This window comes from Convolutriloba macropyga, chromosome 3 (genome assembly GCF_964194025.1).
Source record: "Convolutriloba macropyga chromosome 3, txConMacr16.3, whole genome shotgun sequence".
In the NCBI taxonomy this organism is placed as follows: Eukaryota; Metazoa; Xenacoelomorpha; order Acoela; family Convolutidae; genus Convolutriloba; species Convolutriloba macropyga.
The window spans coordinates 46,689,941-46,717,665 of NC_134470.1; the positions used below are offsets into that span (position 1 = coordinate 46,689,941).

Here is a 27,725-nt window from a genome sequence, read left to right on the forward strand (position 1 = left end):
ATACACAATCTACACTTAAATTTTTTAAATTTAAATCCAGTGATTTGTTGATTTACATTACATATTACAAGCTATATATAGATTTGGATCATTATAATATATATTTTTAAGATTAATATAATTTCTATTCTTAAAGTAACCTTTACAGATATTACATTCAAATAAACTATCTAAACATTTATCGCAACATTTTCTTCAAGCTTTATCTTTACCACTATCACATTTTACAGATGTATACGTTTTTAATTTTTATATTCAAAAATGAATTTTTGTCCTTAAAAAATAAAGATGTCTAAAGTAGAAAACGTGAACTTTTGTTATATTTGTAATTTGGCCTTTGAAACAAGAAAACCATTTGTCAAACACAATTTAAGTGATGAACACTTAAACAGAGCGAGAAAGGAGTGTGAAGATGAGGTGGATCTATGAAACTATGGAGAGGGTGTATGATTCAGATCAAGATAAATAAATTCTCACACCTAAATCAAACTGAATCCTCGGATAAAAATATGAAGAGGGTGTATGATCAAGATGAAGATGATCACATTCTCAAACCTAGAGACAATATTGGGCCCAAAGTAGTAGCATGTTGGGCCTGTGGTAAAACGTTTAAAACTGATACAGCTCTAAAAACTCATTATGAATAAACACTCGAGAGAGAACATAGCTACAACTAATGATTATGTTATTAAATCAAGTTTTAATCAGAAATAGATATATATATTGCTAAATTAAATAATGAACTTATCGAAAATATCAATGAGTAAGTAGATTATATGTTAGATGAATTTATACCATTTAAATCATATAAATATAGTCACTGTTAATTGTTTATATAAGAAGAGAAAGTAGTATGGAGACCCAAAGACTACTAATATAAACTTTAGAACAGAATAGTATATGACTAAAGATTTTCGACTAGAATTCGTAAATCAATGCCTTGATTAGTCTAGAGAAACAAACAGATGAATGTTTGTTATGGTTATGACTACGAGTTTTTTGGCGTGACAGATATACAATTAAGTTAAGAAAATCTAAACCATTACTAGCATCTTTTACTGAACTACCAACTGAAATAAGAAGTAAAACAAAAGCAATATTAAATATTAAGCGTAAATTTAATTGTCTTCGTTTATGTATTACAGCAGCATTACACCCTGTAACTGATCATGCAACTAGGGAAATTAAATATATTATTAATCTAGTTGAAGACTGGGAAAATGATGAATATTTATGAGATTTTTTTTAAAAAATAGATGAGATTTTAAAAAAATAGAATAAATATAATATTAATATATGGTTTTACAAACCTTCAACGGAAGATAGTTCAAAAGTAGAACGATTATATAAATGTACAAACTTTGTCAAAGATAGTAAAAATGTAAGAATACTAGTCTGGTATGAACACTGTGCTTAAAATACTACTAAAAACAAAAAGTACTGGTTTTGTGATAAATGTACGTATTGGTTTCCCGCTCAACAAAAATATGAAACTCATGAATGCTGCACAAACCAATCCAAAGATTGTATGCCCTAAATTAAAACAAATCAAATTCAAGAACCATTACAAACAACAAGAAGTGAAAAATGTCATCTATAGTGATATTGAATGTTATTTGAATAGTTTTAATAAAATGGTTAATGATAGTATATATATATATATATATATATATATATATATATACTATATATATATATATATATATATATATATCATCTACACACGTACCTATTGCTGTTGGACCTAGTTTTAATGGTAATTATGAATCATATTTTGGCTCAGAGTGTTTTAAATATTATGTTAAAGATCTATTGGAAATAGAAACTGAGCATAATTTCAAGTGTAACAAACCAATGGGCCTCCGGCCATGCTACGCCATGATATTTAATAAAAAAGATAAATTGTATCATAAAATCAATTACTCTTGCAATATATGTAGTAAAACATGTATTAATCAAGTAAGAGATCACTGTCACGAAACAGGTAAATATAGAGGTCCTGCATGTAATATTTGTAATTTAAACTATGGACAACAAAACTTCAGTTATTCCAGTTATATTTCTTAATGGTAAAGGTTATGACTTCAATCTAATATTTAATGAGATATTTAAACAGTATATTGGTAAAAGAAGAGTAGATGTATTACTTAGTACTAATGGTAAAGCTAGAATGTTTATAGTAGCTATACTAAAGTTTATAGATAGCTACTGTTTTATGACAATGTCTCTTGAGATAATGGCCAATGTCTACGGTATTAAAAGTAAAACATTATTTCCTTATGAATAGTTTAAAGATGAAAATGGCTATAATAATATATTGGGCAATCTATCAATAGATGACTTTAGATCATCACTAACAAAAAAAGCTGCCACTCCAAGCCGAAGTTGATGAGATTAATAGAAGTAATAGTAAGAAAACAGGTAAAGAATTAACACTAGAGTATATGGAGAATGATGTTAGAATGTTAGAATACTGTTTCATTTCATTTGTTAAGTTAAACATGAATACATATAATTTCAGTACTCTGCTTTATACTAGCCCACCTGCTTATAGTTTTGATTGCTTCCTATAATTAAGTAAAGTTGAACTAGATACAATACAAGATGAACAAATGCTAAAAGATTTCATTAGTGCTATGAGAAATGGTATATACGGAGTTATGGGTATAAAATATGTTAATAATGATAACAGGACTATATGGTACATTGACGCCAACAACTTATACGATTATGCATTCAATGCAAAAACTGACATAAAAGGACTGTAGCTTCACTGATATAACTTTAGACGAGGTGTTAAATACTCCAGATGATAGTGATTACGGCTATTGGGTTATCTCTGATTTAGAATACACAAATGAATGTAAAGATAAAACTTAACTTCCGACTATTACCTCTGGGATGAAAAGTAGAGAATAATGATTTCGGTTATAAAACAAGTTCCTCAAAAAGTGAGAAACTAAAATTAGATCAGAATGATAAATATGAATATCCAATACACTATAGATTGTTACAGTTCGTTGTTGAGATGTGTACAAAAGTTACGTGAGTTCATAGAATAATTAAATTCAAACAAGACTATATTATTAAAGATTATATTGAACTTAATACTAAGATGAGAACTGAAGCTAAAACTGAGGCTGAGAAAGATATATTTAAGTTAATGAATAATTCTCTTTTTGGTAAAAGCTGTGAAAATCCATTAAAGTATCTAGAAGCTAAGATTCTAACAGATGATCATGAAATACTTAAAGCTGTTCGTAAACCAACATGTAAAGATGTAATTAGATATTATAGTTATACTCCAATAGAATATTATAAGAAAGAGATACAATATGATAAACCAATATACTTAGGCTCTTCTGTATGAGAACTCAGCAAACTTCACATATATGAATTCATTTACAATGTATTAAAGCCATCACTTAATGATCAAATGTTACATTAGATGGATACTGATAGTTGTGTATTAAGTTTTACTGAAGGTAGTGTCCCTGACGAATACATTGACTTGAGCAATAGAGACACCCCAATTAAAACTAATAATAAAGTACCAGGTGAATTTAAACATGAGTTTGGAAATGAAGTCATAGAGGGATTCATAGGACTACAATCAAAGACTTTTAGTTTTCAGAATGAAAGATCTAAAGGCAAAGGAATAAAGAAAAAAAACAATGGTAAATATGAAGACTATTATTATGCAGTAATGTATAACAAAGAAAGAATTGTAGAAGAATGTAGAATACAAAAAGTTGGAGGTAACATTGTAACTATTAAAACTACAAAGATAAGTCTAAGTAACACTGATAATAAAGCATTTTATCTAAATGATAATGAAAGTTGTCCTCTTGATAAAAATTTAATTCTATTCGAAAGGAGTTTAATAAAAAAAATTAAAGCTGCTTCATTAGATCAATTAATAAAATTAGGCGTGATATAAGTAAAGACATACTTATAAACCATATTAAAGATTTACATATTAATGATGATAGACAGTTAATCCTTGGTGATATTGAATTATACAATGATTTATAATTTTTATCTTTACAAACTAAAATAGAAAAGCTTATAGAATTAAACAGTCTAGAAAAACAAAACAGAAATAGATTAGAAAATAAATTAAGACAACAAGAATATTATGGTGAAATCGAAGAGTTATTTGATCCTCTAACTCAAACTTCAAATGATTATAATGAAAAGAATTTATCTGTAAATAATCAAACATTAAGAGCAATAAATTGACAAAATCAAGAGATAGATAAACAGACAAGAGCAATCGAGGAAGCTGGTTCCCAGATTGGTGAAAACTCTTCGAGGATTGGTAAAACCAGAAAAACCCAGATGGGGGAATTTGAAAAGTAACTTATCACGATAATTTATTTATAGTTGGGGATAACATGTTTGAATTTTCAGATGGGTTTATTAACTTTGTTACTAACCCATATGAAACATATAGTGATATCGAGGAAGATGAAAAAATTTTTAAAATTTAACTAGCTATTGGATATGATTAAACAAGCAAGACTCGAGATGCATTATGATTTTTATCAAGAAGATTTAATGAAAGAAATTAATTGTATTTTTACTACTGAGAACGAGTCACCCAACAGCACCGAGTGAGAGATCACTATATCCAAACTTATCAACTGTTAATGAACAATACATAAACAATAAAATCCTAGCTAATAATAAATTTTTTAATATTACCATTATGAAAGATATTAGAAATTATTATGAAACTGAAACTTATAACTATAATAAGAAGTTAAGTAGATATGAAAATTATATTAACATAGCTGAGATAACAGAAAAACTACTATCTTCAATAGCAGCGACAGCAACAACATCGGTTGCATTAACAGGTACAGGATTACCATATTCTATACCAACACCTTTTGCTAAAGCAACAGTTTGTGGCTCATTATCAAAAACAATTAAAACTAAAATAAAATTATAAATTATTCACAAGTGTATATTTAAAGTAAACATTTAAGTGACAAGTTTAATAAAAATATATACTAAATCAATAAGCGATAATAAAATAGATAATGATGAATATAATGAATTAGTTAAGATATATGAAGAATATAAGAAGAATAAGAAAAGTAAATGCCGTGTTTTTTAAACTGAAGTTTTGAATTGATAATATTATAATAAGTAATAATAATATATTTAGTAATAATAATATTAATATATATATATATATATATATATATATATAATATATATATATATATATATATATAGATAAGATTAGAGCTAGATCTAGTTATAGTGTTATTCATAGTTAGACCCATAGCCATAGTTATAGTTAATCTCTAATATAATTACTTCATCTTCTTTTTACCTAAGTATAACCCTCTTTCTTTTTGTTCTACTTTTATACCTTCACCAGTAGTTTCAAATTTAATTAAATCAGGTGTGGCTGATACAGGTGCTCTAGGGTTTCTACTTGCAGCAGCACTTCCTATTTTCATTGCTATTTCTAAATTTCTGTTTTATTAGCAACTTTCTTTCCAAAATTAACTGTTGCTTTTCCAACACTTTTAAAGAAATCCTTCAACCCCTCTGCTTCTATTGTTGCATCACTGACGGTCATTGACTTATGTCTTTTACATTTAGTACAATTACCCTTTAACATTTCAGTTCATTTAGCTGTATTATATCCTCTTATGTTATTAGATATAACTACTAGATAAAACTTACTTAGTTTTAGAAAGAACTAAAACTAAACCATATATAACTAAAACTGTGATACAATATCAACCATATTATTACCATCACTATCAACACTAATATTCCTTCTAGTTAACACTAATGCATGACAGATAATATCAGCAACACCACGAGCAAATTTAAAATTAAATTGTATTGCTTCTGCTCCTATATGATCTCTCTGATATCTAGTATCAAATATGTATATTTTATAACTACTTCTAAATGTTCTAGGATTTATATATGGTTTAACAATATCTAGTAGCCCATTATATCTCTTTAAAGCCCAATTTACAATCTCGTTATATGCAACATTATAATTATTAGTACCATAATTAATAGTCATTCGATCTTCAGGATAGTGTACACTACAAATCTTACAAAATCATTCATTAACGTCCATTTCATTGGATATACTAAAATCATTAGTTTGATCATTAACATTATTATTAAGTTATTTTTATTAAGTTATTAAGTTATTATTATTAAGTTACTATAATATATTGAAGTATCTCAAAACCACTCTCTGCACCTTTAGCAAACAAGAAGTTAGTAGCATCTGGTACATTCTTGAAAAATGTTTATCTGGCATAGAAGCTGAAGTCTATATTATTCTTGTTACCTAATACTCTCTGTACAATTATTCTGTTATCATTACTAGGATCAATACAAGGTACACACCAAGCTATATCTCTATTTTCTATATTACAATCTTGGTATTAACTTAAAGCCCATGCCATATATAATTTTTTCAGAATCATTTATAAATCCAAATATATCTTTCATTTTAATCAGCATATACATATGACCTCTTTGTGCAGCTGCATCATGTTCACCTTTTAATTGACTATCCTTTTCTCTTTGATATCTAACAAAACCACTTTCGTATTCATCACTAGTGCTAGTTAGTAATTTATACATTAACAGATTAGGATGACAATGATCTATATATTCGATTGTTTTAACACTTATAGTTTCTAGTTTGATAGAACTAAATGGTGCCATTAAACCACATTTCACTAATCTAACATTAGCATCATTAGCTATTATACCACCGCCATTACCTGAAGCCATAAACTCTATCTTTAAATAAGATTCGTGTATTTTTAAATGATTCTTCTCTACTAATTAAAATATTAAAATTATTAACTGTGTTCATTGTTGCTAGATTGTTTGGTTTATATCTTATTATCTTGCTATTTTGCATGTCATTATTATACATATACTGTATTTTTATTTCAAAGTCCATTTTTATGAGCTAAAAAATGTATAACTAAAATTGTATATTTAACTACAACTACAAGTATAACTATAACTATAGATATGACTATAAATATAACTATAATTATAGCAATAATTGAGTAATAAAAATGACTGACAACTTAATTCTATTTGAACTACAAAAGATACATGAAGCTCTAACTAAAACTAAAGAAGAACACACACTTAACTGTAGAATGATAAAATCAACAGAAAAGTTTAACTTTAGTGAACCTGTACTTAATACAACAAAATTAGGTTTAATTAGATTATCGGTTTATAACCCACCGTGTAATGTGAAAAGAAGGAATTATCAATTTTTGTTTGATGGTGATATTTTAGCTGTTATAACTGGTGCATATGAATTAACTGAAATAGCAGAATTAATAAAAGAAGAAACTAACGGTAATGTTATTATAGAACGTGATAAGAATACAATGAAATGTTTAATGAAAAAAAAACAGGGTTCACTTAACTTTGATATAGATAACTCAATAGCCCCATTACTAGGATTCAGAAAAATAGTATATGAACAAGGTAAATATGCTTCTCAAAGAATTATTGATATTATGGGTTTTAGTACTATTAACATTCACTGTAATGTTATATCAGATGTTAAAGATAATGGTAACAGCACAGACATACTATATACTTTTACTCTAACAGAACCACCAAGCTACTCGATAAATACTATAACAACTAATATCTTATATGAAAATGTGACAAAAGGTAGAATAGAATATATTGGTTTTCATATTACAGATGAGCATGGAAGACCTATTGAGTTCAATGGTGATTTGTTGAGTTTTACTTTACATCTGATTTGGAAAAGACTTATAGTCATACTCATAGACATAGACTTAGTCATAGTCATACTGATAGTGATAGACTTAGTCATAGACTTAATCATACTCATAAATATAAATGAACTATAAAACTCTCCAATCCCAATTAATTCTTAATATACCATTAATATTTTTATTTTTAGATACATGTCAATAACAAGATAGTTAGAGGGGCACTCTCCATACTTCATTACATAATTTAGTAAAATCTTTTTAATCCAGTTCAGCTTCATTAAAGAAATCTTGATATATAGACGTGAGAGCTCTACCTCTTTGTTCAATTAAAATAGATAGATTAGAATACCCTCTAAAACTATGTCTATCCAAAGAGAATAAATTTTGATTAAGATATATCATATTAAAATTATTATATCTACCTCTACAGAGATATTCATTACTAACTGGTTCTTTGGGTCTAACATCATCAAATATCATAAGTTCCTTTAAGTGTTTTGGTAGTTCATCAGGAGAGGGTAAGTATTTTGCATCTTGAATAAACTCAATACTTGCTTTATCTTTATAACTCTCTACACCTTCATATTGATCACCAGTAGGACGAATGATGTATAGTTTATCAAAATATATATTACTTATAAATTTTATATAATTTTACTAGCTATTGGATATGATTAAACAGGCAAGACTCGAGATGCATTATGATTTTGAGCAAGAAGATTTAATGAAAGAAATTAATAGTATTTTTACTACGGAGAACGAGTCACCCAACAGCACCGAGTGAGAGATTACTATATCCAAACTTATCAATTGTTAAGGAACAATACATAAACAATAAAATCCTAGCTAATAATAAATTTTTTAATATTACCATTATGAAAGATATTAGAAATTATTATGAAACTGAAACTTATAACTATAATAAGAAGTTAAGTAGATATGAAAATTATATTAACATAGCTGAGATAACAGAAAAACTACTATCTTCAATAGCAGCGACAGCAACAACATCGGTTGCATTAACAGGTACAGGATTACCATATTCTATACCAACACCTTTTGCTAAAGCAACAGTTTGTGGCTCATTATCAAAAACAATTAAAACTAAAATAAAATTATAAACTATTCACAAGTGTATATTTAAAGTAAACATTTAAGTGACAAGTTTAATAAAAATATATACTAAATCAATAAGCGATAATAAAATAGATAATGATGAATATAATGAATTAGTTAAGATATATGAAGAATATAAGAAGAATAAGAAAAGTAAATGCCGTGTTTTTTAAACTGAAGTTTTCAATGGATAATATTATAATAAGTAATAATAATATATTTAGTAATAATAATATTAATATATATATATATATATATATATATATATATATATATATATATATATATAGATAAGATTAGAGCTAGATCTAGTTATAGTGTTATTCATAGTTAGACCCATAGCCATAGTTATAGTTATATTTAAACTCTAATATAATTACTTCATCTTCTTTTTACCTAAGTATAACCCTCTTTCTTTTTGTTCTACTTTTATACCTTCACCAGTAGTTTCAAATTTAATTAAATCAGGTGTGGCTGATACAGGTGCTCTAGGGTTTCTACTTGCAGCAGCACTTCCTATTTTCATTGCTATTTCTAAATTTCTGTTTTATTAGCAACTTTTTTTCCAAAATTAACTGTTGCTTTTCCAACACTTTTAAAGAAATCCTTCAACCCCTCTGCTTCTATTGTTGCATCACTGACAGTCATTGACTTATTTCTTTTACATTTAGTACAATTACCCTTTAACATTTCAGTTCATTTAGCTGTATTATATCCTCTTATGTTATTAGATATAACTATTAGATAAAACTAATCTTTAAGTATTAGAAAGAACTATAACTAAACCATATATAACTAATACTAAGATACAATATCAACCATATTATTACCATCACTATTAACACTAATAGTCCTTCTAGTTAACACTAATGCATGACAGATAATATCAGCAACACCACGAGCAAATTTAAAATTAAATTGTATTGCTTCTGCTCCTATATGATCTCTGATATCTAGTATGAAATATGTATATTTTATAACTACTTTTAAATGTTCTAGGATTTATATATGGTTTAATACTATCTAGTAGCCCATTATATCTCTTTAAAGCCCAATTTACAATCTCTTTATATGCAACATTATAATTATTAGTACCATATTTAATAGTCATTCTATCTTCAGGATAGTGTGCACTACAAATCTTACAAAATCATTCATTAACATCCATTTCATTGAATATACTAAAATCATTAGTTTGATCACTAAAATTATTATTTTCAAAAGTTACTATATATTGAAGTATCTCAAAACCACTCTCTGCACCTTTAGCAAACAAGAAGTTAGTAGCATCAGGTACATTCTTGAAAAATGTTTATCTGACATAGAAGCTGAAGTCTATATTATTCTTGTTACTTAATACTTTCTGTACAATTATTCTATTATCATTACTAGGATCAATACAAGGTACAGACCAAGCTATATCTCTATTTTCTGTATTACAATCTTCGGCTACTGCACCAGCTCCTGCATCAACCCTAAATAATGCTCTGGCATTACTATTTCTTTTTGGTTTTAATTTAAAGCCCATGCCATATATAATCTTTTCAGAATCATTTATAAATCCAAATAGATCTTTCATTTTAATCAGCATATACATATGACCTCTTTGTGGAGCAGCATCATGATAACCTTTTAATTGACTATCTTTTTCTCTTTGATATCTAACAAAACCACTTTCGTATTCATCACTAGTGCTAATTAGTAATTTATACATTAACAGATTAGGATGACAATGATCTATATATTCGATTGTTTTACCACTAATAGTTCCTAGTTTGATAGAACTAAATGGGGCCATTACACCACATTTCACTAATCTAACATTAGCATCATTAGCTATTACACCACCGCCATTACCTGAAACCATAAACTCTATCTCTAAGTAAGATTCGTGTATTTTTAAATGATTCCTCTCTGCTAATTAAAATATTAAAATTATTAACTGTGTTCATTGTTGCTAGATTGTTTGGTTTATATCTTATTATCTTGCTATTTTGTATGTCATTATTATACATATACTGTCTATTTATTTCAAAGTCCATTTTTATGAGCAAAAAAATGTATAACTAAAATTGTATATTTAACTAAAACTACAACTACAAATATAACTATAACTATAGATATGACTATAAATATAACTATAATTATAGCATTAATTGAGTAATAAAAATGACTGAAAACTTAATTCTATTTGAACTACAAAAGATACATGAAGCACTAACTAAAACTAAAGAAGAACACACACCTAACTGTAGAATGATAAAATCAACAGAAAAGTTTAACTTTAGTGAACCTATACTTAATACAACAAATATTTGAACAACTATATTGACGAATGATGTATAGTTTATCAAAATATATATTACTTATAATTAATTCTTTTAATAAGAATGTCTTACCACATTCAGTAGGACCTGATATAATACTTCTAAAGTTCTCGGGGAATGCAGCTTTAACAATAATATATTCATCACTTAAACATGATTGTAGACTTCCATTGACATCAATAGAAATACTGACACTAGGTTTAATTTTAATTACTATTTGATTTAATTGCTAATAAGGCTAGAAAACAGAAGTTGTGGAGACGAAGCTCATCACGGAAACTTTTCCTAGCTCTCTATCTCTCTCTCTGTCTGCCATTTGGGGTTTCTTTCCTTCTCTTTCATTTTTTTTATCTCTCTCGCACTATCTAAACAGAGTTTGTAACAGTTATATTAATCCTGTTGTCTTTTTTATGCGTTTTTTTTCTTGACCGATTTTTCGTCAGACCCATTTGACTTTGTCCGCAGAAGCGGGATACAGCGGGTATTAAGTTCTCTTAGAGCCTATCAGCTTATTAGTCTCCAAATGTGCAATTCACTGAAACTGATTGGGAGACTTTTACTTCTGTTGTGAAGGGCGCTTCTTATACGTTGATCCCCCATACCACCCTCTCATCAGCCACCCCACCACCAATCCTGCATAGCGTTGGGCCGTAAGGGCCCCGTACCACCCTGCTCACCTCACGCCCCTTCAATTAAGCTAAAGCTAGCCTCACTAAACCGTGGCTAGCTACTGACGGAGCCAACCGCTTGCCGGTCGGTTAAGAGCTTTTCGCTCGACGTTAGTCGGTTAGGTTTCAACTTCAGAGATGTAGGTTTTGTTGGCTGAGGGAGTTATTTTTCTCTCACGATCGAATAACTTATCCGGTAATTGCTTTCCATCAGATTTCTTCTTGGCAATGTTCTTGGCTCACAGATTTCAATTTTTGATGTACTTGTTTGCCTAGTTATTGACGGTTTTCTCCTTTACAGTTTTTACTGTTCACTATTTTTACTTTCCAAAGTGAGGGAATGTGCATCAATTTGAGTTATTAAAAGTTTATCAGCTGTTCTGATATTGTTTTAAGATGCTTGAATAACTTTTTAGCTTAACACCAACGCATGTTGATTTTATCCCCCTAAATCTTTTCGATGACGTTTCTCTGGATGTCAGTCGAATGTTTAATTGTCATCAGTACAGAACAAAAAACTTTAATTTAAATACAAATCTAGCAGTTTTGCTTAATCTTGATATTTGTGACCATTGCGCTCATTTTCCTTATTTTTGCCGGATTTTTTCAATTACTTCACAGTCGTATACAGTTATTGAGTTCTCGGCAAATGCTTCAATGAAATTAATATTGGGATGCTCACGTTTGTTTGTTCAAAGTTTTCAGAAAGTTCTTGGAAAATGTTTTTCTAGATTGCATGATTGCTGGACAAGGGATTTTTAATTGCTCTCGTAGAGAAGCAATCTATAATTTAATCGCGTGAACACATAAGGCGACATGTTTTAGAGGCGTCACTGAGCAGCATATTTTGACAGTACTACTGGAGAGCACGGTTAAGCGGTTGCTTAATTGGGGTTAATGAACGAAAAGTGGTTCTTTAAGGTCATTAGCCGATTAATGTTTATAAAAGGTCATTGATCAAAAAATGTTAAAAAAATTCGTTGACCGAAAAGAGTTTTCCAAAAGGTCATAGAAACAAAATTTTGCTAAAAGGCCGTGTCATCTACCAAAAAAGGCTTTGGGAAAAAGCCTGTTTCCAAAATTTTTGGTTAAAAAAAAGGACAGGTATGTGACCAAAATTTTCCTCAGAAAACGGTCTATGACCGAAAAGATTCTGATTCTGAAAACGTGAATGATCGAAATTGTGTCAAGACAAAGAGGGTTTATGACAAAAAAACATCGTTTTTCGTAATTCATTGTTGTAAAAATTGTTGATGAAAAGGTTGTCTTGAAAATTTGCGAAGGAAAAGTCACCGAAAACATCAAGGACTAGAAGGTGGATGATTTTTCAAAGTTTCACTGTACAAAAGTTTTCTAATACAGAAGAATTCAGCGAACAAAATGTGAAGTGTAAAAGACTCAAAAGGTGCCGACGCCAAAATCAAATTTAGGTGCCAAAAAATTGTATTTGACAACACGGAGGTCTCGAAATAAATACAATTTTTTTAGCGCTCAGTAGAGTACTTCTTCATATTAAGGGCTGTTGCTTATAAATTATAGCATACAGAACATGATAGGTTTATAGTTTTGCGTCTATAATTTTTTTCAGGAAAATTTTTTTGGTGGCATTAGCCAGCCCTTTAACTCTAACTCAATTCTGTGTTTGTTGACTTCCTAAAAGCATTTGCAAAGTCTTGCCAACGATTCCGCCCCTTCAGCCCTTTATCAGCCCCTTCCTCGTCTTGGGCACATCCATGGTGTTCTCATTAGCACATTCATCCTTTTTATCAGAACCGGAATTCAATGTCTCACCCAGGATCTGTTTTCTCCTCTTTTGAACTGTTATATATCTCCCTTTCTTCAGTTTCTTTCTTTCTCTTTTTTTGGTTGTGCGGTCTTCCATTTTTGCTCTTCAAGTGTTTTCTCAAACTGATATTTTCTTATTGCACTCAAATTTTTGCGCTTGCTCACTATCTCTCTATTCTTGTACTTTGTCTCTCATGATTTCGGCTTCTTTTTTGGCTGTCCTATTTTCCTTCATTCTATCGGTTTCGTTTTTTCTTGCGTTCTTTCGCGCACTTTCGGTTTTCCTCCTTTCTCTCTCTCTATCTCTCTCTCTCTCTATCTCTCCCTTTCTTTCTTTTTTCTCGATTGTTTACGAACTTCTACTTTTCTTTTTATTTCTCTTTTTGATGCAATTTTGTTTCCTATTGTTTTTCTTACAGTGGGTTCCTGATCTTACGGTGGATTCTTATGCTTTCTGTAGCATTGTGTTCTTTCGGTTTTTCCTGCCTCATCAATTGCAATTTTTCTTTCTCTTTTTCTCTTTAATTCCCTTTTTTCGCTTATCACTCCCGTTGGCTTTCTCCTAGACTAGTTTCTTCTGTTTCCCTCTCTGCTTTCAGCCTTCTTTTGTTCTCTGTCTTCTGGGTTTTTTCGTATTTTTAAATCTATTTGCTCTTCGACTATTATATATTTCTGCTGCTATCGATCTATCTCGTTCTCTCCCTCTTTATACCTCATTCTATCTGTTTTAATTTTTTAATGCTCTGTGAGAACGTCTATTACTCTTAACTCGCATAAAACCTTTTTTTGACATAGCTGGCTCTCTTCATTTTTTGTTGGTGGGACCAAAGTAGTTTTGCAAAAATATTCATTGAAACGATCGCATGTACACCAGTTATCACGCATAAGTTTTCAATGAGAATATCAATTGTTAAAGTTTCAAGATAAGATGCCTTCAGATAGCGTTTACGGACCTCCTAGTTATTATTATTTGTCTCGCTGTAAGATTGGGGCATGAGTTAAAAGCATATCCTTTTTCGAATCAAACATACAAAAAGTGCTCGTAGGGGCTCGAGACATGACAACACAGACAAGCTCATTGAAAACCATTTTCCCTAAATAGCTCATATTGTATTTAAAAATTTTATGCAGCTAATGAGCCTTATATTAATTTATAAGTAATTGTTTTTCTTCAAGTTGTTTCATTCATAAATATCCGAACAGTAAGTTTGCGCAGTCCCATAATTGTAGGAGAGCTGTTAGTTCTTTATTTCCTGAAAAAAATGCTCTACAAAAGGGCTCTTTCAGCTCAACTTTATCAATAATTCTGTGTTTCGAGTGTTTTCAGTAACTAATCAAGTGTTTTCAGTAACTAATGAAGTTAAATTGAGCACATTGCATTTGTAGCTATTATTAGTTCTGGGTTCTGCGGTCTTTTTACTATTCGAATTGGTATTACACAGGTTTTTTCTAGCTGAAGCAAGTTTGTTCATAACTTTGAATTTTGACTGCTTTCGTTTCGAACATTTACCTCTGTTTTTGAACGTTGACTTCTATTTTCGAACATTGTACTTCAACAGTAACTTAGTTTGTAATGTTTAGTAATTAGGATCTCATATTAGTCCCACCTACATGTCTGAACTACAGACCAACCACCGACCTATAGAACGCCCTGACGTACCCCCACCCCCACCTATCTACACCCATCAACTACCTACCCCCCCCCCCCAAAAAAAAGAGAAAAACAAAAAAAACTACCTACCTACCTACTCCCGCCCTCAGCTGCATACCTTCCAACTACCTACCCGCCTACATCTACCTTACCCCCTCTTACGTTTTTTTTTGTTTTTATGCAATTTTTCGCTTGACTGATTTTTCTTCTGGACCTTTTTGACTTTCTGTCCCCAAAAACTAATTGGCAAAATTTTTCGGAAGCTCGTTCTGAACAACTTTTCAAATTAATTTATTCTTCTCTGAATTGAATTGACCTTTTTTGAACAATATTTTTAGATCTGATAAGGTGAACATTTTCAGATCTAAAAGATCTGAAATTTGATAATCAGTGGAAGGCTTCAAAAGTTGCTGTGTTCAAAAACTTAGTCGACAAATGCAAAATTTCTTCTAAAAAAAAAAAAAAAAAGAAAACATTGAATTCCAAAATGTTACACACCTAAAAGTGTCAACAAAATGGCAATGTACAAGTTCTAAAATACATAAAACAATAAGAAAATATTTTATTTACAACGTTTGGAATACTAAAAACATAAAAATAAATATATTAGATAATAAGGAAATTAAAAACAATGAAAGCTTAAAAAAGGTCCCGCAACAGATCTCTGTATTCCAACGCCTTTGGGTCCTTCAGATATTCCTTGAAATAGAATTCTTTCAAAAAACCTTTGATGTTCTTAACATTATCGAGTTTTTGTCTTTGTTCATATGGAACTTCATTGTACAATTTCATGGCTTGCAGCATCAATGATTTATCGAGGAATTCCGAATTACTTTTCACAGCCGGATAAATTTTTCCCGTTCTCGCATTCTGGTTACAATTAGAAGTTTGCAATAAATTGTTGTTACTAAAAGCTGGCAATTGTTTCCTAATATATTTCAAGAAAAAAACCATACATCGATATTTGAGAAGGAATTCAACAGGCATGATTCTGTTTTTTATTTTTAAATCAGTCGAGCGATCATACTTTTTTCTTTTGAAACACACTTTTATTCCCCAATTAAGTTGTTTTTCTAATGTTATCATGAGATTTTTTCTGATACCAACGAGCATAAGAGATGAGTATTGAATGTGACTTAAAACAAGAGCGTTCAATAGTGTTACTCTAGTTTTTATAGGAAAACAGTTCCTTATATCTTTCAAGATTTTGATGCTGCACGCCATTCTGGAGAGTATTCTTTTGATCTCTTCTTTAAAATTTAATTTGTTGTCTAATATTATTCCTAGATATTTTACCGACGAAGTTTCTTCTATGTTCACATTGTTAACATTTAGATAAGACGGAGTTCGTGCTTTTTTTGATGGAGCAAACACGATATATTCTGTCTTCTTATTGTTCATCATTAATTGATGTGATTGGAAGTAATAACATAGTTTTTCAATATTTTTTTCCAAATAACTTCTGGCTATATTTTCATTAGTATGAGAAGAATAGAGGAAAGTGTCATCGGCGTACTGGATTACTTGACAATTGTTATTATCAATAGCTCTATGAAGATCATTCACATAAATGTTGAACAATATTGGTCCTAATACTGTCCCTTGCGGCACTCCTCTGTTAAGTAAAATCCAGTCGGACTCATTTCCCGAGAAAACTACTTTTTGAGTTCTGTCTTTCAAATATGATCTAATCAATTGTGTAGATGTTCCGTCGAATCCTAAACATTTCAATTTTTCTATTAGTATTTCGTGTGAGATTGAGTCAAATGCTTTTGAGAGATCGAGGAATGCTCCACAAACAGTATTCTTTTTATCCATTTCGGTTCGTACATATTCCGTACATTGTAGTATGGCATCTGTTGTGGACACTTTTTTCCTATATCCAAATTGTTTAGGTGACAGCAAGTTATTTGAGATCAAATAGTCATTAATTTGGTTCCTTATAACTTGTTCAAAAATTTTTGCCAATGCGCCGGTTACCGATATTGGACGATAGTTAGTGGGATCTTCTGTGTTTCCTTTTTTATAAAGAGGTGAGACCAAAGCTTTTTTGAGGTCAGTCGGAAAAGAAGACTCAGAAATAAACTCGTTTATCAGAAAACAGAGAGGCTCCGCAAGGACCGATTGGGCATCTTTCAACGCCCATGCGGGAATTTTTGAAGGACCCAAAGGTTTGTTCACATTCAAACATTTTATTAAATCATGGACTTCTTTACAAGTAACATATTTGAAAAAAAATTTATTTGCATTTCCCGTATCAGCTGAGAACAATGTTTCATCAAATTTTTTTCTTTCGCCAAAGTACTCCCCCAAAACTGAAAACTTGAAGTTCAAAAGGTTTGCGATGTCTTTTCCGTTCGTAATAAGCTCACCGAAACTGTTACGCAGAGTATCTATTACAATTCGTTGTTTTTCTTTGTTCCTAACTTCCTGTATAAATTTCCAGCGACTTTTTTCTGTGTTCAGAGAAACAAAGTGTTTTAATAAGGAAGCTTCTTTTTCTGATTTGAAACTTTTTCCAGATATGAATTTATTTCTATTCAGGAAAATTTTCGGTTTATCATTCCTCACAAAACAAGATTTCAATGGTGCATGCACACTTATTGCTTGCTCGACTATGATACAAAATTGGAACATCATTTCGTTAGCATTTTGTGACATCCAGAAAGAACTCCAATCTGAACTCCGAATATATTCCTGGAATTTTTCTTTAGAATAGTTCTTTTTGTCGAAGAAAGTTTTTTTGATTGGCATTTGTTTCATCATCATTTTTTCTTCTAATATAACAACTGTTCCATAGTGATCACTATTCAAGATGCTCTCTGTAACAAAACATTTTTTGAAGTTTTCTGTGATGATATAATCAATCAATGCAGTCTTATTGATACTCTGTCTTGTCCCTATCTTTGTGTTACATGACACCAACCCGTACGGAATAAATAGCGTTTCTAATTTTCGTTTTTCGTTCTTTTGAAAAAAATCAATATTGTAATCGCCCATCAAAATTATTCGTTTGTTCTCAGCTGCAGCACAGTCAATTCCCAGCGCCAGTTCTGACAGAAACATTTCAGAAAGGTGTTTGGTCGGGCAGTACGAGATATTTATCAAATACTTTTTTTTAATGAACTCACATTCTACCCAGATGCTTTCGAAACGCGATTCCGAGATGGTTTTAAGATCTGAACGTTCTTTAGGTTTGAAAGATCTAGGTATATAGAGCAGCAGACCACCTCCACTTGTTTTGTCATGTAATGAAAGATTCCTATCTTTTCTGAAACATTGGAAATTTTCACTGCGTACTTCCCAAAAACGGATATCGTCATTCATTTTGAGCCATGTTTCTGTAAAGCCAAAAATTGTGTTTTTTCCCAAATCATCCATTAATTGCTTTAAGGTGGAGTTCTGACCAACAATACTTCTACAATTGAGGGAGAAAATCTTTACATTATTTTTAAAAGACGCGCCAACTGTTTTAACGCACTCAGCATATTTCAGAACTGGCCCTGGGTTTTCTTCTACATCTCCACATTGGATCATGATAGAAGCCTTAACTATTAAGACAAAACAAATATTTAATACACGGGAAAAAGAAATTGGAATGGAATTAAAAGGCGTTCCCGATATTCTATTGTTTAACACGAATAATGGCACCTCATGAAAACTGTCGTACACCAATTCACTTGAAGATACAGTTCGTGAAGATAAAATGAGTAGAATAATGAGACTGATTCTCCATTTCCATGAAGTGCCTTCCCTAAACATCGAAATATAAAACAAGCAATACATCATCTCGCGTTACTATACGAATTATTAAAAATGATTATTTCCCCTGGTGTAGTAATACGTTTGGTTGAATGGTTTGCGTTGAAAGGAATGAAATTTATTTCTATTGAACGATTGGTTGAAACTGCGATTGTATTGAGCGTTTGCAATTATATTCTAAAAGTGTTGGTAAGTACGCAAACGTGTTTATTCGCAATAAATTTACTAGAGAAACTTTAATTGGAACTCCTTAACATCAAACTTTCAAAAACAGCTAATCCCTGTTTTGAAACTGAAAATTGTACCATTTTAAATTGTCGTCCCGTAAATCGCGCGCCAATTCAACGTAGTAATAATGATAAAGCGAATTTATAAAATTTTTAACAATTGCAAAATTTCTGTTTTTTGTCGAAATTGTTTAGCAAGCCCTGATAGTCCTGAACAGTGTTTTTTTCGTGATCTTTGAGACTTATTATATCATTTTATGTGCAGTAAAATTTGCGAAAAATTGTCAGTTTTCACTGATCTGTTACCCCATGCTGATATCGGCTTGTTAGTTTTGATTATAGCACTGTGTTGACCCTATTTTGCCCCAAAAGTTCCTTTAAAAGCTTCTCAACGAAGTTTGAAGCAGATATAGCTGTAGTGTTTAATTGGTCTCAAACAAAGGTTCTAGCAATTATGTTAGTCCTTTGGTCTTTTTAATGCGATTTTTCGCTTGACCTATTTTTCCTATGTAAAGCCCGAATGGTATTACGTGGCTGAGCGCTTCTCTTAGAGCCTTGGGCCTTACTAGTCTCTAAGTAGGCGTATCACTGAAACTTATTTGAGGCAAAAGTTTTTATGATCTGAAGTGTGGCTCCTATTAAAAGTTTTCCGCTCTGTCACTCCCACCCACTCAAATCTCCCACTCCGCTCACTTCCTATATAGAATGCTAGCATTCCTAAACCTCAGCTGACTACGATCGAAGCCAACCTCTCGTTTGGGAATAGTTTGCGCCACGTTAGTTGGTTTTTGTTTAATTGCTCTCAGACAAAGTGTGTTGCAATTATATTAGTCCTGTGGTTTTTTCATGCTTTTTTCGCTCGAACGATTTTTTGTCTGGCCATTTTATCTTTTGGTCGCAAAAATGGGATAAACAGGTAAAGCCCGGAGAGCAAAAGCCCAGGTTTTATGAGAGCAATTATCCGATGTGATTGGGTTTTGGTTATCGTTTTCATGCAACCCTTTTGCTGCTTTGGCTTTTCTATTGACTTACGTTCTTGGCTTTTCAGCTTCGATTCCATTGCTTTTTATTTAGAAATTAAAGCCAGTGAACTTAAAGGCGGCAGTTCATGACGAAATTTGAATGAAAATTGCGTCCAAATTGGTCTAATATTTTTAATGTAAATTCTTTTTGTGGTCAATAATAAGCTCTAATCACATTCGGAGCTATTACTCCCCACGCTCTTGCCTCCTGCCTCAAGCAGGCTACATTATCGTTTGTCGTTCAAGAATAACTGGGTTTTGTTTTTTACAATTGGAAGAGTTTGGCTTGTATTGGTGCTCTGTCTTAAGACGCGAAGAGGAGTAAATGTGACCTTTTTTGGAGTAAAGTAGGCGTGAAACAATTTAATCCAAGTGAGCGAATTCTTTTGATCACAGGCGGCTTTTTGAAAGCAGTTTTTAGTTTCAACTCAACTTTATCGATTAAAGGTGCTTGTCTCAATTATCCAAACCAGTATTAGTGTCTTTCGGAGCTTTTCTAACTTTCTGAAAAAAATATTAGACTTTTAGGCAGTATTTTTGCCATTTTGTTATAGTGGACTCTTTTTTGTAGTTTTTTTGTACACTTCATTTTATTGAACCGGTTTTTTCCATGACCTTGATCTTTCAAAACGCGATAAACAAGTAACTCCCAGTGGGTATTAAATTAGAGTGTTGCAGATTCTGGGAAGTTTTAATTCAAGGTTCAAAGGTTATTTTTATGAGTTTTGAGCCCAAAATGGTACATTTTTCATGTTTTTTTTGATAGCTGCACAGCGATAGCGGGGGCTATTATTGGCCTTCTCTTGGTTTTTTTTCTTTCGTCGTCAAGATTTTGTTACGACCATATGACTTCACAACCACTTCAAATCTACTTTTTGTTCATTCGTTCATGCAATTTCAACTGAAGTGCGTGCGTTACATCATTTTTCGCTCTTAGTGGAGCGAAATTTAGTCATTCGCGTGATTAAATTTCTGGTCACACTTGACTTACCTCACACTCAAAAATGACTTCCTCAATTTGAAATTGACTTTTATTCACCCTAATTCAAAGAGATAAGGTGAAGTGAATGTGTGTCACTCTAAATGAAGGTTATTTGAAAGCAACTAATAGAGGCAGCAAAAATTTATACAGACTTTTAATCAAAATATAACATATCAGCCTTCAATGAAAGACGAACTTTTTTGGTCTGTCCTGTTTACGGTTTTTTTGAGACTGCAGATCTACGAAGCTATTGCGGCTATTTTCTGGCAATATGCCAGCTATGTTTGTCAATTTTCGAGTTTTTTATTTGAACTCTCCTAAATTGACGCTTGTCAAAGTTCATGAAGGTATTCTGCAAGACCAAATCACGTCTCACGAGCATTGTGTGAGCTATATGTTTCGGTACTCCCAATATAAACAACACGCAATATGATACTAATTTTTGCAAGTTTTCAAATTTTTGACAATTTGTCTTTTTCTGGTTTTTTCCTGCCCCAGGGGACAGGCAAGCTCCCTTTAGGGTTTGATAATAGGTTACTTCATAGTTTCTGGTGGCAATGGAATGGTTTTCAGCATTTTAATATCTCGAATTTTTGCTATTTTTTGATAAATTATGAAATTTTTCTTTTTTCAAAAATTATTATGTTCCGAGTTTTTATATTTATGGGCCTCTAAATTTTTTGGGCTTCAAAATTGGTGTACTAGATAGTTTTTGGAGACAAGGAAATGGTTCTGACGACATTAATTTCACCAGTTTTAGCAACATTTCATTAAAATTTGCCATTGATTTTAAATTAAAATGAATTTTGTCATTTTCTGAGCTTATCGATCTTTAAGGGGCAATGAAATTTTTCATAGTCTTAGGAGATTGGGAAGAATCGAGTGAACGAAATTGATTTTGGACATATTAATATTGCGAAATTTTGAAACTTTCATTAAATTTGCCATATTTCTCAATATCTTCCATCTTTAGTGGTCAATGAACCTTTTTCACGGCTTGTGCGTGGTTTATTGAGTATTTATAAATGGATCAATTTTTGCCTTAAGGGTAAAATTTTCAAGACTCAGCAATAATTGTTTTAGTTTGTTTACTTTTGGTTCTGAACTTTTGGGACTGTTTGTCTCTTTGGCTGGCATTGTTCAATTGATCTGCTGGTCAGATGAATTTTTTTTTCATTTTTTGTCCTGCTATTTTTTAAGAGGTCATCACGTTTTTTTACGTCTGTGAAACGTCGATATTAAAGAGTGATTTTAATCACGTTGGAGTAGTAAAACAAGCGAATAGGTTTGATGCGTTGCCATTTGAGTGCTATTTAGTGCTATTAATGATACATATTTTCTATTGGCGCCTATTGCAGTTGGTTGAACTTATCGACAGGCAGCTAATGATTTGTTACTTTGACACTAATTGTTGTCATAATATATTATTGAGAGTTTGATTTCTGCCACTTTTTAACTATAATCTCTGTTGTCTTATCACCTAGTACCATTCATGACAGTATCGTTGGTCTCTAATGAGGCATATGTTAACCTAATCAAATGTTTGAGTTTATGGCTAGTTGTTTTCGAGACTTTGACCTTATTTGTTTCCAAAATATTTTAGTTTTTTTTAGTTTTGTGCGTATTTGTTGTACTTATTGTTGTCTTATCACCTACTCTCATTAGGGTCAGGTCTCATAGTTCGCTAATATGCATTATTTTTATCGACCTAAATGTTTCATTACACAGCTAATTCTTTCTGTGATTTTGACTTTCATTCTTTTCACGAAATATCAAACCGATTTTGTTGACCAATCACTTGGTTTTCTTAATAACAAGACTAATCGGTTCCTGAGAATTCTTGACTTGATCGAAATAATCGTTTCAATGTTTGGCTGTTTTTCGTTTTCAAAAATTGTTACAATTTTTTGTTGTACTTATTACGGTATTATCACCTAATATCAGCAGATTTCATTGATTTCTGGTGACTACTAGTTGAATCTAAGTTGGCTTGTGTTCACAGTAATCGTTTTTTAGACTTTGACACCTGCTTTTAGAAAAAAATAAATTTGATTTTTTTTGCTCTTAAGTGTTTTAATGAATAGATCACCTTATTATATTTTGATCTTTTATTTGATCATCATATGTGTCAACATAATAAAGCATATATACAGCGGCCAAAAAAATATCCGCACCCTCTACTGACCCATGTCCGCCACAGCACACATCTACCCCCGCTCCGCCAACTACACTACCTACCATACTCAACCTACTTGTTCTGGTCTTGTATACAGGTACCTCGGCAAATCTATGAGGCTGCGTTTTTATAGTGTAATGGGTTATTTCAATATTTTGGTTGGCCTCATTAGTGGCAAGCTATGCACTATCAGAGACAGAGGCATGCCAGTCGTTTGAGAACGATTTGTCTGACCTTAGTCCGTTGTTTTATTTCTTGTAGAAGAACAATTTCTGTTGTATTGTACGTCCAAATTTTTATAATTGGGAAATAAACCTCAAATGTTTTTCAGCATGAAAAGGTATGTTAGAAACAAAATTGATCTGCATCTTCCACTCATTTGAATAACTCACTTTATCTTCGCGAACCAAGATGCAATTTGTTACTTCGAAACTGAGGAATATAACGGCATTGCTAATTGTCTGCTGTCGTCTTAGTCTAACAAGGGGATCGGCAATGTGTGAACGCACATAATGTGCTGACTTTTCCCATTACCAATCTTTGGTAGACTTTTTGTCAAAGAGTATAGGGCGTGGAATTTCAAATAGTGAGAAAAAAAGGTAGAGTTTTGATATAACCGTCGAATTCGCCATCCGGAATTTGCTCAAACAAAACATATAAAATGTGAAGTGTACAAAATGTACTTAAATACTAAGACAGTAAGAAACTTGTGAAAACCGGAAAAAGCTCACAGATATCAAAGGTGCGGGGAGGAAAGATAAAATCCTACAATTTCATGAGAGATGTCCGTTTATACATATGGTCTAATTAGAACTGGTAGTTTTAGGAGAAATGTGGAATTAGCAAGTAGTTTTTAAGAAAGTCTAGATCATTAATCAATAATCATGCTTTAAGAAATGCCCTAATCTATTCCAAAATTTCAATAACTAAACATTCACCATAAAGATTAGTACAAATCACTACTCTAGTTAGTTTACGTTTATGTATTTAAATTTAAACACTTTTCTTTTTTTAGTAATATTCCATTAAAATAGGGTCAACAAGGACAATATCTAGATTTTGCTTTATTCTTTTTTGAAGTTTCCGAAATGTCAGTTTTTAATCAGAATCTTTATTTGCTGTTTAGTTGCTCTCAAGCAAAGTTTGAGGCAATTATTTACAAAAGCAATATTAAACAGCAAATAAAGATTATCTGATTAAAAACCAACATTTCGAAAACAAACACTTCGAATGAATTAAAATCTAGATATATTCCTTGTTGACCCTATTTCTTTAACAAAAAAAGTGGTTCATTTTAAACACATAAGCGTAAACTAACTAAAGTAGTGATTTATAAAATCTTTACGGTGTGTTTTATGCAAAATTTCCGCTTGGCCGTTTCTTGAGTTTTTTTCCACTTTAGAACTCTTTGTTTTTGAGTTATCAAAGTGGCTTTCATTCTGAATTGAAATTTGTTGCTAATCTAAACTCGATTGTGGTTGATATAAATCAAAGCCATTGTAGCTTAGTGGTTAAGATTTTGGACTGGTACCCTGCTGCAGGTCACGGGTTTGAACCCCTCTGAGGGTGGCATTTTGTGTACCCAGAAAAATTTCTAAGCTCCACGTCCTCTGATTTTAAATTGAACAGCCCCCGCTCATTGTCCGAGATTAATTCGTCCAAAATTTGTCGGTTTATGTTCATCTGGATTGTCAGATTTTTTGCAGCTTACACGGAGTTCAAGTGAACAAACATTATTTGAATGAATTAGTTTTTAAAAAAAGAGCTACGTTGAACATTTAAAAATTGTGATGCAATAAGAAGTCGGAGTGTTTCGACATTCAGCAAAATACGTTCGATAAATTTCTCCAAAATTAATTGTTTTTTTTTTATTAATTCTTTTCAATTATTTCTGTCAAGTTAATTGACTCTTAGCAATTTTTTTTCCTTATTGGTCAAAATTGAACTTTGCGTAAGCCTCTCCTAGACGTCATTATTGAGCCTTTCTTGAAATAAATAAAATGAAAGAAACTTCACATTGACGAACAAAATTGAACAAATTTTGATTTAAAATTGAGAAAACGGCCGAAATGTTATCTGAAAATTAATGCACAATTGATCAAATTTGCAAAAAAAAAGCCATCAGTGTAATTTCAGGTCACTCTGCTAGATAGTGGCAGCCCCATTATCTCCCATCATAGTTCACTAAGGTTGTATCAGCGGTTATTAGGGTTGCTGATTGGCGTAAAACTTTTCAGCAAAATTAATTAATTTTAATTCGAAAAGTACTGAATTGTGCAGATGTTCACAAAATTTCAACACTCGAGAACTCCTTGAAAAAAGGCGGCATTCCGAAAACGGTCAAATTAAAACAATATAGTCTGAATATTTCGAATGATACCAGTCGTAGATTTCTAAGTGAAAGATCAATCAGCCGTGAAAAATATCGATTGGTCAAAATTGATTGAACAAAAGAAACCCATAGGGCATAATCACCCCCGCAAGTGGGGTCGGAGCAATAATAATTTAAATGAATCATTTTGCCATTTCATCATGTCTTATTCTTTCTTCGAACGTTTGAATCTAGTAGAAATAGCCTGCACTTCAGATTGAGTCTCGTTTCCGTCTTATTGTTAGTTATTTATTTTTCCTGTGTGGGTGGATTTGTTTCTTACACCGTTTCATGTTTTCAGTGGTTTGTGTCTATAAACACCATATCATTTTAATTTGGAAAAAAATGTTAATAATGTTTTTAATGAAGCTCGAGTTTTCAATTTGTTCATGAATGAATATATGCATTTATTCAAACAGCTGAGAAAACAACCAATTTTAAGTTATCAGGTCATGTTATCATATTAGGTAATTTACTCGAACGTTTGTTTGTAAAGATTTATTCTTGTCTTTAGATAAAAGGCTTGGAGGATCGTATTGCGGAATTACAAGGGCGTCTTGACAGCCTGAAGGGTTCGAGAAAAGATGTCGGAGCCAATCAACAGCAAATACAAGAAGACTTAAATAAAAGACCTGTTAATCCCAGATTTGGAGAACCTAGAGCACCTGAGGCAGGGGGAGCTGCAGAAAGCGTTGGTTTGTTCAACTTTATCATTGTCCCAACATTGTAAAAACAGAATTTGAGGCTATGGAAAATGGAAACCTAAATTCATGAGTTAACTTTGTTATTAATAGCCGTGAAGCTATAGTGGCAATTATTGGGGACATCGTGGTTTTTACAATTAAAAGAATTTGAATTGTATTGGGGGGCTATTTTTTAAGATCTGCTCAGACATTTCATGATTTTTGAACTCAAATTGGAGTAGCGATTTTGGTCACGACGAAACAAGAAATGGAGCGAAAAAGCGAGTGTTTTGCGGCGTGAAATTTTTTCACTATAATTTTATGTAGAGTGAGAAAAGGTGTTTGAACAAAAAATCGATTTCTCGGCAGTGGTTTTTTGTTCACATGCGGGGCAATATCACTGATTTTCACTGTTTTTTTTTTTTAATTTTTTTTGTATCGGATTTTTTTCTGAATGGTTTTCCCAATCCATTCAGAACTCACTCTAGGCCTAGTTTTTTGTTTGAACTAATTTTCTCTTTCTCTCTAGTGATTTTTTGTTCACATGCGACATTTTGACATTGATTTTCAGTTCTTGTTCAATTTTTCGTGATCTGATTTTTTTGGAAACGGTTTTCCCAATTCACTCATATTCCGTTTTAGGTCTAGTTTTTGTTTAGTCATTGAAATTTCTTTAAATTGTACGTCAGGACTTGTCCTGCTAATTTTTTTTAATTTGTCGTCTCCATCGATGATTCTTGAAACCTGGCTTCTTCGAATTGGACTTTTTCAATTTTAGTGATTTCTACTGCTTTGCAGTTATAATTTGTGTGCATTACGTCAATTGTTCTGCTTTTAGGTCAATTGCGTGACTTAGCTCACTTAAAAAATTGACTTCTGAGCTCGCTTAATGAACTTTAAATTTTATGAACATTTACTAGTTACAGGTCAATATTGTCCATATAAGTATTGCCAAACGTATATGCCCTAATTCTTGAGTATTAGAGTCTTGAGTTTTTGGTTTCGAATATTGATTTTGAAAAAGCTCCATTAGGGTTTTTTCCTTATAGAGCTTATGTGTCTCATAAATATGACAGTTGGAATTTAAATAAAAAGTCTAGTGGTCTGTTTAGGGACGGGAGGTCAATCTGTCTATCTTATTTTTTTTTAGTTATTTCAACTCATGGAAGGCCACAAGCGT

The 27,725-nt window shown here is 31.5% G+C and overlaps 1 protein-coding gene across 2 annotated transcripts in view; it reads left to right on the plus strand.

Annotated features, from left to right (window-relative positions):
- LOC142336240 (alpha-1,3-mannosyl-glycoprotein 2-beta-N-acetylglucosaminyltransferase-like) overlaps window positions 1–27,725 on the plus strand; it is a 127,424-nt gene that overhangs the window by 34,834 nt on the left and 64,865 nt on the right. For both annotated transcript variants that reach the window (XM_075384921.1, XM_075384922.1), the window contains one exon: window positions 26,377–26,557. In XM_075384921.1, the coding sequence (XP_075241036.1) occupies window positions 26,377–26,557 (181 nt within the window). The remainder of the gene's footprint in view (window positions 1–26,376; window positions 26,558–27,725) is intronic.